The following is an 11,886-nucleotide window of genomic DNA, read 5'->3' as shown; positions in this document are numbered from 1 at the left end:
ACTTACCACTGTAGTGATTTAAACATTTTCTTTTCATACAAAAATCCCAATAGTTAGATATTGAATGATGATAATGACAGACACAAAAACGTTTTGCTGTATTTGCAGCAAACGTGGCTCTACAAAGTATTGTATATTATAATTTTTGCAGTTATAAAGCAAAGAATCAGAAGTAATGGCATTTATGGGTTAATGTCACAGTTGTGGTGGTGTGGTGACAGGCAAGGAAAAACAAAGATGAAAATTTAACTCAGTTTTACTAAGAAACTCAAACACATAAACAGAAGAATACAATAGCCAACATAATTAGCCTAAACATAATGGTAAAAAACTAGGACTAATATGGAAACAGAACAAGAGTATAAAGCAGTGGCGGAGTGGGACCAAAAAATCTACCGGGAAATTTAGACCCTCCCTCGTAAAAAAATTACTAAGGTCTTGTATTGGTAGTAAAACTAGGGTAATACAAACATAATCAATCTGCCAAAAAAAAAATAAGAAAAAGAAGAAAATAATAAAATCATGGATAATTTTCCTTAGGGAGTACAAATGAAAGATGCGCACCTGTCAATCAGCTTTTACATAACAGAGGGAGGCCAGAGACGAATGTGCTCATAAACATGAAATAGTAATAAATGGAATAATTTGTATCTTATAATAACTGTAAGAATATTTCCTTTAAATATACTTTTTGTCATATAAAGTTTTGAGAGATAGAGAGAATAATGTTTTTTCCAATTTTAATGCTTATTTAGACTTGTTAGTGTGGTTAACATGTTTGGCGCATTTACCTCAGAGTTTATTTCAGTAATATTGCTGTTTTTCCGGTAATAATAATACAATTTACATGTCAATCCGGCTTCCTTGTCTGTTTATTCGTTTCATTATGCTGTTATGTTAAGTTATGTGTGGATATTTTTTCCCATATAGTGTTCATTGCTGTTATATGAATTCTCTCGTCTAATATTCAATAACTGTAAGAATACAATTCCTTTGAAAATAAGTTTTGAATACTCTCGTCTATAATATGGAAATCACATAGTAGGAAATATATGTGTGGTGCAAAGTTACCCTGCTAAATTTTATTTATGATAGGCCTATATGTGGAGTTGCAAATCTGCTGATTTGCTCCATGCATGTCCTGATCACCAGGCTAGAGATTTATCATGCTTAATCCAGTCTATCAAGTCAATCCGCTTGACGTATCCGACCGCATACGTAGGCGACTGCAATAAACAGGCGTTGGGCGGCTTTTTACATTAAAGTCCGACTGGCTATGTCATTTGGGGTGACCCGCTCACTGACCCCCCTATAGTTTTGACATGGTTGGACCTGCTGAACGGGTTAAACACTTTTATATACTGTGTTAAGCAGAGAGGCTGCACAGTTTGACCAGCGGGAAGCGGCCGCACATCAGGCTGCCAGAGGGGGTTGCTATTTAACTCGCAAATTCGCAATGTTATATACACTGCAAAAAATGACTTTCTCACTTAGTATTTTTGTCTTGTTTTCAGTAGAAATATCTAAAAATTCTTAAATTAAGATGCTTTTTCTTGATGAGCAAAATGACCTAAGTAAATAAGTCTAGTTTTAAGGCAATTAATATACAATTTAAGTGAAATTGTCCTTAAAACAAGCTAAATTATCTGCCAATGGGGTGAGAAAAAAAATTGTGAAATAAGATTCCTTTTTTCTTAAACACTTAATTCAAGTAAAATTTTCTCACCCCATTGGCATTTATTTTTGCTTTTTTTTAAGCACAAATTCACTTAAATTGTATATTTTTTGTCTAAAAACTAGTATTATTTTCTTAGGTCATTTTGCTCATCAAGAAAATACATCTTGATTTAAGAATTTTTAGATATTTCTACTGAAAACAAGACAAAAATACTAAGTAAGAAAGTCATTTTTTGCAGTGTATAACTATTGCCAGACCGGCCCTCACGGCCTCAAAACACTACCGGCCCACCGGGAAAAGTCCCGACTCTCCTGATTGCCACTCCGCCCCTTAAGTCCTAGTAAGCAAACAAATGAGGAATAGGTGAGGATATGACCAAGATTATTAACTCTTTAATTAAACATGAGGAGAAAACTACAACAACAAACTCAGGCAAGACTGTGACAGTTAAGATGTATTTCAAATAAGCATTTCAATATTTTTCTCATAAAAGTTTAACTTAATACAGTAACAGCTTGTTGCCAATAGCATGTTCATTGCTCATGTGAAGATAAGAAATGTGTGTAAGATAGACTCTTTCATTTATCCCTGACAATAGCAGTGAACATTTTAACAGATCTTATTATAGTAAGGATTTCAAAGTAGGCTATGTGTCTGACTGATATGTAATAATGAAAAACATGCAATGAAATTGTCTGCCTGTAAGTTTGGAAATATAGGAATACCTTCTATTCCTTTTATAATATTGGGTAACTTTGGGCTATGTTTTCAAGATATTACAGGGACAGTAATATAAAAAATGTATTTACATTTCTCACTGACAGTGGCCTTAACAGCATACCAACAGGTAACATAGATCATGTGTTTGCATATTGAATTTTTTCCTTCAGAAATGAGGTCCACGGTTACTGATCCTTCCTTCAATGTTTCATATATCCCAGGGCTTCAGACTAACTTTTTTCACTAGCAGCACAGTGGTTCCTAACTGAAAATTTTAGGGGCGCAAGCAGAAAATTTAGGGGCACACACCGTAAATCAACATGCTAACCAAATATTCAGATTTCCACTAATTTCCACTGTATTACTAATAAATACTTTAATGATAGTTGCAGAAAGTACAATGTGCTGTTTAAAATTCAGCGTCACATCACAAAAAAAGGTCAAATTTACTGGTCGCACATGTGTTACTGGATGTAAAATTCAGTGGCACACTCTCAAATTTTGGTTGCAAAATGCCACCATTTGTTGGCAGTCTGGAGCCCTGTATCCTGTATCAGTGATAAGTGACACATATATTTGTTTCTATGCTAATATCATATTTTGTCCCTATGTCCAAAGAGACAGACAAGTTTCAATTTGGCCAGATTCTCTGTAATCTGACCGGCTGTAGTCTCTGCGAACCAGAGAGATTTGAAAGTCTGCAATAATCACAATCTGCACCACTGAAGCTCTCTGCATCATTGCCACACATCAAACAACAATGGTGTAGTTTCTGCAAATTTACATATACTGTATTGACCTTGTTTACGTTATTTTATTTACAATAAAGGACATACCATTATAGATTATTGCTTTGTTATTTGGTTGAAATAATAGACGTATACATTATAGAAGTATATTTTCTATATCAAGTTACAGTAGCACATACATTATGTTTGACAAAAGAGTTTAACTCTCCAGCCTACAGTTTGGCATGTAAAAAAGTAATATTCCTTATGTTTTATAAACTATTATAAATTATTTTATGTGTTATATTTCTGTAAATATTTTGTAACAACATTACAAATAAGATTGAACAAAATAACTGTTTTCCCCCTCTGTATTTTTATTTGATATTGTCGCCGCCTGTTGGAAGCATCGTGTAATTGTTCTCGTTTATAACTCGCATTACTGTGCAGTGGATGCAAACATAAAGATGTCATCATCATAGGATCGTGACACACGAAAAACTATCAACTATCAGCACATCAGTTGATCACATTAGCATCATTTTACAAAGCTGAAGTGATCTGCATTAAATTGCCGCCGACTCCATTATTTTTATTAAATCTGTCTGAAAGCCGTTATGGTAAAACGTACATCGAGAAAGGCCTGGAGATAATCGTTAATTTATTGTCTTTGTGATGACTTGATGGATTTTACTCAAGAGGACGTGTGAAGGTAATGATTGTACTCTTAATCATAAAACGATATGATATGAAGAGACGTGAATGTGAGTGTGTTATTATTGTGTAACGTATTCAAATGGTCAGTGGTCAAGCGAGCTCTGCTAAAAAAAACAATGGACCATCACTGTCATTTTTATGGATTTGGTCAGACAGAGGCTACATTCAGAGGAAAGATTTAACATTATTTTGTAATATCTGTGACATTAATCTTTGAATAGGCTGTATCACATTAGTCAATCCGTTACAAATCACTGTTTTGTTGTATCTGTTGTCTAGCAGTCGAGCACAATAGCAAATAGTAATTTTCAGCTAATGATAGCAGCCTAGGTTATTCGTTAACGATTGGGACAAATCTGATGTTATTTAATGTTAAACTATGTGAGTGGTGCTCTGTCGCGCGCGGTAGGGATTTCAGCAGCGTCCAGAGTCACAGCAGCCGTAAGACGCCGCCCTTATGGGATCACAGAAAATATTAATAATGTCTTTGACTTTTTGATTTATGGCTTCTCTACTGGTTTGCGAACCATCAGCTGTTTACCATTAGAAAACCACACAGTGTGTTTTGTGTTTATTGCAGTAGGATTTGATCGTGTTTTATTGCTTCACATTCACCAGATTAGGCTACATCTGAACACAACACACAAGATCATTTTCTTTAAAACCCATTAAATTTCTATTATAACCATTAAATCCATTAGAATTATTGTGTTGGTCTATATTGTATTTCAACAAGAAGGATCTTTATTCTACGGAAGAGGATTACATTATCATTGTCAGATATCTAACTGACACAAAGACACTTCACTGTTTCTTTCCGTCTCATATTTCATTATGTCCTGTAGCTGGCTATAGATTTTTCTCTTGTTTTATTTTAGCTGCAGTAAATTTAATGTGTATGCGTATGCTTTCAGTTACGTCTTGTTCCTTTGAGTTGGTAAATTGTGTTAAAACAGATGACAAATTTATGTGACACACATATTCACCCTTTAAAGTTTAGAATTTTTTTGACTCTACAGCAAACTATGCAATTTTGCCTTTATTATCCCAATACTTATGATATATATACACACACACACACACAGTATACAGCTTTATCAGTGTGACATCACATTAACAAGAGAATCAACGCGGCATGTATAATACGACTGCTTTGGTTTAATGGGGATTAAAAGATGAGTGGGTGGATTTTTCATTGAAAGTGAAAAAGGAAGTTAAAATGACATTGTATGAAACGCACTTTAAATGTGACCTCTGCATTTAATCCATAGAGACAGAGCGCAGCGCGTCATAACCTGAAAACCACACCCACCGGGGGGGAAACAATCCATGCGTCTCCATTGACTTTGTATTGCGAAAGCCAAAGAACCCAGAAATAAGTTTTTATAAGATGTCGACCCCCAAAAAAACGAGCGTTTAAAGACACAAAAGTGGAAACAGGCAACTTTTCATAGTACTACTATTAATAGAACTTGCGCCCACAGGAGGGAAACATAGTCGCCCATCCACTTTTTACTCCTTATGGCGCTTTTCCATTGCATAGTACCCCACGGTTTGGTTTAGTTTGGGTCGGGTCAGCTTACTTTTGGGAGCTTTTCCATTGGGTGCAGTACGTTGTACCCGATACTTTTTTCGTACCACCTCCGTTGGGGTTCCAAGCGACCCGAGCTGATACCAAACGTGACGCGAAAACACAGTAGATAACTGATTGGTCCGAGAAAATCGTCACTACAGCGTCGACCTGTGCTTTACCTGTGCTAGCTTTACCTGTGCTAGCTTGCGCTGTCTCGAGCAAACATGTTGTCATCTGTGCTCTGCTATAAGTTCCCAAACTCCCTTTTAGCGATGAAAAACATCCACAGGTTGAGAATCAGGGACACCATAACAGTTTTTTTTCCACTTGTAGTTTGTGGCGAAACATTCGCAACGATCACGTCAGCATTATATGCTTAAATGCAACTTCAATGAGGCTCAGTGGAGCGCCGTCGACTGGCGCCACGGGTGTTTGAACAGAAACTGTCATGTGAGACTGAGGTAACGTTAGTGATAAACGCGATGTGCAAACATCTATTTGTGGTGGTGGCCAATTTTAATTTTGTGGCGGACTGAGAAATAAATAAATGTATGGGAATGTATAAGGACGCTCTCACTTGTATGATGTCACAGCAGTATGCAGCGCAAATATAACGACACGCCCATAATCCCTCCCACTGCGAAGTGATACCAAACTCGATGGAAAAGCAAACCATGCCAAAGTGAGGTGAGCTGACCCGACCCAAACTAAACTAAACCGTGGGGTACTGTGCAATGGAAAAGCGGCATTAAAGGCTGAGTTTTACGGCTCGACAGCGTATAAAAACTTATTAACAGAGCAGTGGGCAGCTAGCTCAGTGCCCGGGGAGCAATTAGGGTAAGGTGCCTTGCTAAAGGACACCACAGTTGCAACCCTCCGGCCGTGAGACTTGAACTGGTAACTCTCGGGTTACGAGCCAAACTCTCTAACCATTAGGCCACAATGCCCCCTGTTCAAACATGCTGTAAAAAGGTGATTTACATGATTGGTGCCCTTGGGAACAGGATTGATTACAGTTTTTTACGATTGCGTACACACAAAATCTTTTCATTTCACACAATTTTTGAAACCTCTCACTCAAAGTGCAAAACTACATGCCAAATCTTCAAAACCATAAGCTTTTTCTCAGCCTTTGACTCAGTTTTCAATTGCATAAAACATTTTTTCAAAACACTACACACAATTCTCTACCTAAAACACAAAGATCTATGAGGAAGTAACTTGCTTTCCTTTTCCAAACACAATGCTACACTTATTCACCAGGTCACATAGGGTGCGTTCCACTCCAGTTTTAGACACACATTCGCGCACTTCCCCTCGGGGGAATCCCTGTCGCCATTTTGAAGTGCGTTCCACTTCGTCAAGTGGACAAGGGAAGTTTGTATGGACAGACCCTAGTTCCCTCGATTTTGACAGAGGGAGCGATTCTTCTTCATGTGTACACTTCATGCAGCTTCATATCCCACAATTCAACACGATTGTGACGTCACTTCAGCAACTCGCGCTTTGCACATGGAGGGGGAGGTCTCAACTTTCCATGTGATCAAGGGCTGAGGGCGATCCATTTGAACCCACTTCAAGTGTTCTAGCAGTAGTGGGCACTCGTACAACGTAAGCAATGACGTACATCCGAGTGAACGAGACTGAGGGAAGTTAGCGAGGGAAGTTCATAAAAAAACGAACTGGAACGCAGGGATAGACACACTCCTCACATGTGCAAACACTAATTGATCACTTACCAATCACTGCTTTACTTTACAGTAGTATAGACCTATAAATAGGTCAAAGGTCAGATTACCTGTTTTGGCAATCTGCACCCCATCCCCCTGCCAATTCCTGGACCGGGACCCCACACACAATTTACTGTATTCTACTGTAAAGAATATACTTTTGGTTTACATGTTCATAGTTTTGTTGTATGCGAATGTATACAACAGTAATGTTTGGACTAATAAATATTGCATTGGCATTTCCGGTGTACTTGTTACTCCTCTCAACAGATTACTTTCACTGTAGAACATTGTATTGAAATGTAGATATAAGCATATGAAAGACCAAAAAGCTTTAGATTTAGAAAAGAAGTGTTTACATGGTATATCCAAAAATGTATTATTATGAAAGAAGTGTTTGCCATTTGATGCAAATGCTTCATTCTGACATGTATTTGTGTCATTTTGAATGCAGTGTTGCATTTTGAAGAAGATGTGAGCTACTTTGCATTTTGTGTGTGCAGTTTTGAGAATTGTGTGGGTAGAGTTTTGAAAACGTTTGTAAGCAATTGGTAAAAACTGTAAAATAATTTCTCAATCAGCAGAGGTGTAAAGTATTTTTACTCTCTACTCAAGTAACTTCTTTTCACTACATTCTGATTTATAATATTGTACTTTTCGCTCCACCACATGTCTTGAATCCTCATCTTACTTATTTTTATTTCTTCTTGCAGATGTCAGGCCAGAGAGGGAAAACCAGATTGGAGACGTCCAATGCTCTTTTTGTCTCTTCGATGAACCAAACAGGATCTAATTTTAAACATTTGGGGGCAGTTTCCCAGACAGGGTTAGTCCTAGTCTCACCCCTTGATTTAATAATAACTTAAGAAAGCAGGAGTAAATAACTTTTTTCTGTGATCTGTATAAATGTTGGGGTATCGTTTTAGGGTCTGTAAGGGACGTTTGGGGAAGCAGGTTGGATTCACCCATTATTTCCTCATGATAGCCTTGTGGGTCTTCCTGCTTGTTTTCCTCTTCATTGATGACTTGGAATCATGGGCGACATATTTGTACATGAGCAGAGCAGAGGGTCCTCAAGGATTGGTTCTTCCACAGAGTATCCCGCCCAGTCGTTCGGAAGAGTACCTTCTCATGCCGAGCTCACGCGTCTGCCAACGAGCCAAACCTTACCTCATCATTTTGGTGGCGAGTGCCCCTGCCAACAGAAAGGCTCGCCAAGCCATCCGTGACACGTGGGGTGGGGAAGTACAAGTCAGAGGTCATCGAGTCATGACCCTCTTCATGTTAGGTCAGCCATCTGACCCAGTTCTTGGCAAGGAATTGATTGAAGAGTCAAATGAGCGTGGAGACCTGATACAGGGTCGCTTTATCGACTCCTATGGAAACTTGACCCTAAAAAGTCTCAACATGCTGGGTTGGGCACGTAGTTTTTGCCCGCAGGCTCGCTTCCTGGCTAAAGTTGATGACGATGTTTTGTTTAACCCAAGTGCATTGCTACAGTATCTTGATCTCATGACAAAGGATGAACACGCAAACCTTTATCTAGGCCGTGTGCACATGCAGGTAGCACCGGACCGCAATCCAGACAGCAGGCACTTTATGCCAGAGTCTGCGTTTAGCGGCACGGTTTTGCCAGATTACTGTAGCGGGACGGCATATGTGCTATCTCGCCCTGCAGTGCTGAAGCTGTCGCTAGCAGCTGTCACTATGTCCTTGACCAAACCTTTGATTCCAGAGGATGTGTTTATGGGTATATGTGCATACAGAGCAGGCATTACACCTACCCACTCCCCATTCTTCTCTGGAGGACCAGCTGTGCCATACGGCCGTTGTTGCTACCAAACTATGGTGTCTGTTCACCATACCAGTCCGGGCAACATGTTACGCTACTGGACAGAGGTGCACTCCACACCCCTGTGTTCATGGTTGGGTGTGCGGACCTCACTTAGCGTTTGTAAAATGAGAGTGCTTTTTGGGACACTGTTGCGAAAGATGAGCATATGATCTAAGTTCTAATAGGAATGCGTAATGTTGTGTAGATTTTTTAAAAATTATAATGCACTCCAGTTTAATAGAGTTGAAAAAGCACAAATTAATAATAGTCTTTTGTTTACAAAGACACACTATGCACTGCAATTTTTTATTGTATGGTACTTGAAGTTTTCACTTTTTGCTATAGTCAGCGTGTGCCTTTCGTAAGTGTCCACTGAACTACTTAAAAAAACATCATGCCCAAGCGTTATATGAGCCCAAGCGTATTTCACGTTTGTCCTCTTCCAGCAGCTACATGTAGCAACACATTTAAGTAATGCATACTGTAGGTACCTGTAATATGCATACAGTAGTTCATACCAGAAACTATAAACATAAAATAATAACAATATTTATTCTTGTGAAATATGGTATGGCATATTGTCTTTAATTTGTGTCATTTGTCAAAAAAAATGTGTCACTGAGCGGCAGGCGTGAGAACAAAGAAGAGATGGAGAGAGAGCGCCATTGTCGCCATCCACATTATTTATCCGGACTGACATCACTGCTTTAATAGATTGAGCATTTCCCTCAATGCCTTCTAGAAACTTTAAAATAATAGATATAAATACACAGCTAAGTAACAATACACAATTATACTTTTATACAAAAAGAAGATGGCATCCAATAGAAGTCGTATGGGTTTGCTGTTTTCTGTGTCAAAATGAGACACATGGTCCTTTAAATGTTTTATTGTCTCAAGGGATTTGGGATGAATTGGAACACAGACTATGAGACGGCCGATTTCAATGCCTCTGTAAACACTTAATTTCAAATTCATAACAAAAAGCATCAATTTGTCCCATTCTTCTGTGATGTCTGTCCACTAGATGTTGGATCATAAATACAGGAGGCATCAGTGACATCAGACCCTGGTGTTGAGCAATGAGATCAGAATCTCTAATAATTTGATTCATTTAAATCTCAGGATAAATACGGTGTACCACAGGGATCAGTTCTAGGCCCCATCTTCTTATAACCAGGGGCGGGGCCAGAGGGGTGGCCGGGGTTGTGATGTTCTGTAGATCGTGGCTTTAAAATTTTATGAGGAATCATTTAACGAATGTTTATACACATTGCCTTTCATTTTAACTTATAAAAGATAAAAATGCATCGTCACTTGATAACTTTATCAGAAAATTGTTTCTGTGTGCTGCTTGTGAAAGAAAATAAAAGTTAACCATTTGTTGACTACCTGGTCTGGCCCCCTCCCAACCCATGCACACACACATAGATGATTCGACTATAGAAAGATTCTACAATTCTGATTTGAACATGTAAATCCTTAGTCGAGGACACCCCTAACATGTATGATGGAAAGAATGCTTGCTTGCTTGCATTTACCACAGGTCATGTGCTTCTACTGTCCAGTTATTTATTTCATAACCCTTTTCAAGTTAATTATTTTGAATTCCTTTTCACACAGAATAATATTTTGTTAATAATATACAGTATTATTACCTCCAATGTAGGGTTAGTTACACTAGTTCACTGTTTACATGTATTTAAATGTGCAACCCCTCTCTGAATATGTGCCCCAGCCTGACCCCACCATGAAAAATTATCTAGACCCGCCCCTGCTTATAACTATACGTGTTTTTTTCTAGGAGACATTTTTATTTATTTATATTATGAAACATAACATTGGTTGTCATTGTTAGGCTGATGATATGCGGTTATTATTTTTAATATTATTATTAAGCAGAAAGAAATGGTTGGTCATCCAAACTTTGATTAAGTTCTGATCATATTCTGTAAGACTTAAAGGGGCGGTTTCCCGGACAGGGATTAGTCTAGTCCTAGACTTAAACACTTTTAAGAGCTCTCCAAACTGAAAACAACTTGCACTTATATATCTTAAAATACATCAGTGCCCTTTGTTTTACCTCAAAATGCACACAGGTAATGTTTTTAGTAAGGCATGTTTGTTAAAACTAGTTATATTTCCTAATTAAACTAAGGCCTAGTCCTGGATTAAGCTAATCCTGGTCCGGGAAACCGCCCCAAATAGACTTAAATGGTGTAATACAATATTTCTTGAGATGGTTGCACTGTTGTTTTGTCTTCCACAGTTAGTAACCTGGCTGTAATGTTAGATAGCAATATGTCATTTGATAGTCATATTTCCAGTGTATGTCGCACAGCATTCTTCCATCTTAGAAAATAAAAAGGCACATGCTTTCTGTTTCAGATGCCAAAAAGCTTATTCATGCATTTATGACCTCATGAATTGACTATTGTTGTGTATGGTTCTATTTCTTTCTTCACTTTGAAGCAATAAAACATTGTTAATAAATGTGACTTGACTAAACTTTCTATACAGGCATTGTCAATGCTGGTATAGGGAACAAACTCCCACAACTAATCTCTTCTAATCTCTCTTAAAGCAACAATGACAAACTAATTTTTGACTTGGGTACAGTATTACTTTGTTTGTATTCTTGCAATTGGCAAAGGTGGATTATCGCCACCAACTGGGCTGGAGTGGCTATTATTCAAGGTCTCAACAGAAGAATATACGGGTGTGAGGCGTTTGGAAAAATAGGTCCACAAGTTTACAACGAATGGTAAACCACCTGTTGGAAAGCATCTTTTTCAGCGATTTTTGTGTGAGCATATCAGTGAACACCCCTGACCACTCTATGAGTTTCACGTCTTTGTAAACAAAAGTTTAATGCATTTTAAGAAGGATTGTTCCAGTGCACCTAT

At 38.1% G+C, this 11,886-nt stretch overlaps 1 protein-coding gene across 1 annotated transcript; it reads left to right on the top strand.

The window, feature by feature from the left end:
• The first annotated feature begins 3,534 nt into the window (after positions 1–3,534).
• On the top strand, positions 3,535–11,367 carry b3galt4 (UDP-Gal:betaGlcNAc beta 1,3-galactosyltransferase, polypeptide 4). Its single transcript, XM_055168986.2, has 3 exons — positions 3,535–3,838; positions 7,860–7,972; positions 8,073–11,367. The coding sequence occupies exons 2-3, from the start codon at positions 7,860–7,862 to the stop codon at positions 9,148–9,150; spliced, it is 1,191 nt and encodes a 396-aa protein (XP_055024961.2). The 5' UTR covers positions 3,535–3,838; the 3' UTR covers positions 9,151–11,367.
• The last annotated feature ends 519 nt before the right edge of the window (positions 11,368–11,886 follow it).

This window comes from Misgurnus anguillicaudatus, chromosome 5, assembly GCF_027580225.2.
Source record: "Misgurnus anguillicaudatus chromosome 5, ASM2758022v2, whole genome shotgun sequence".
Taxonomy (NCBI): domain Eukaryota; kingdom Metazoa; phylum Chordata; class Actinopteri; order Cypriniformes; family Cobitidae; genus Misgurnus; species Misgurnus anguillicaudatus.
This window is presented reverse-complemented; position numbering and strand designations above follow the sequence as displayed.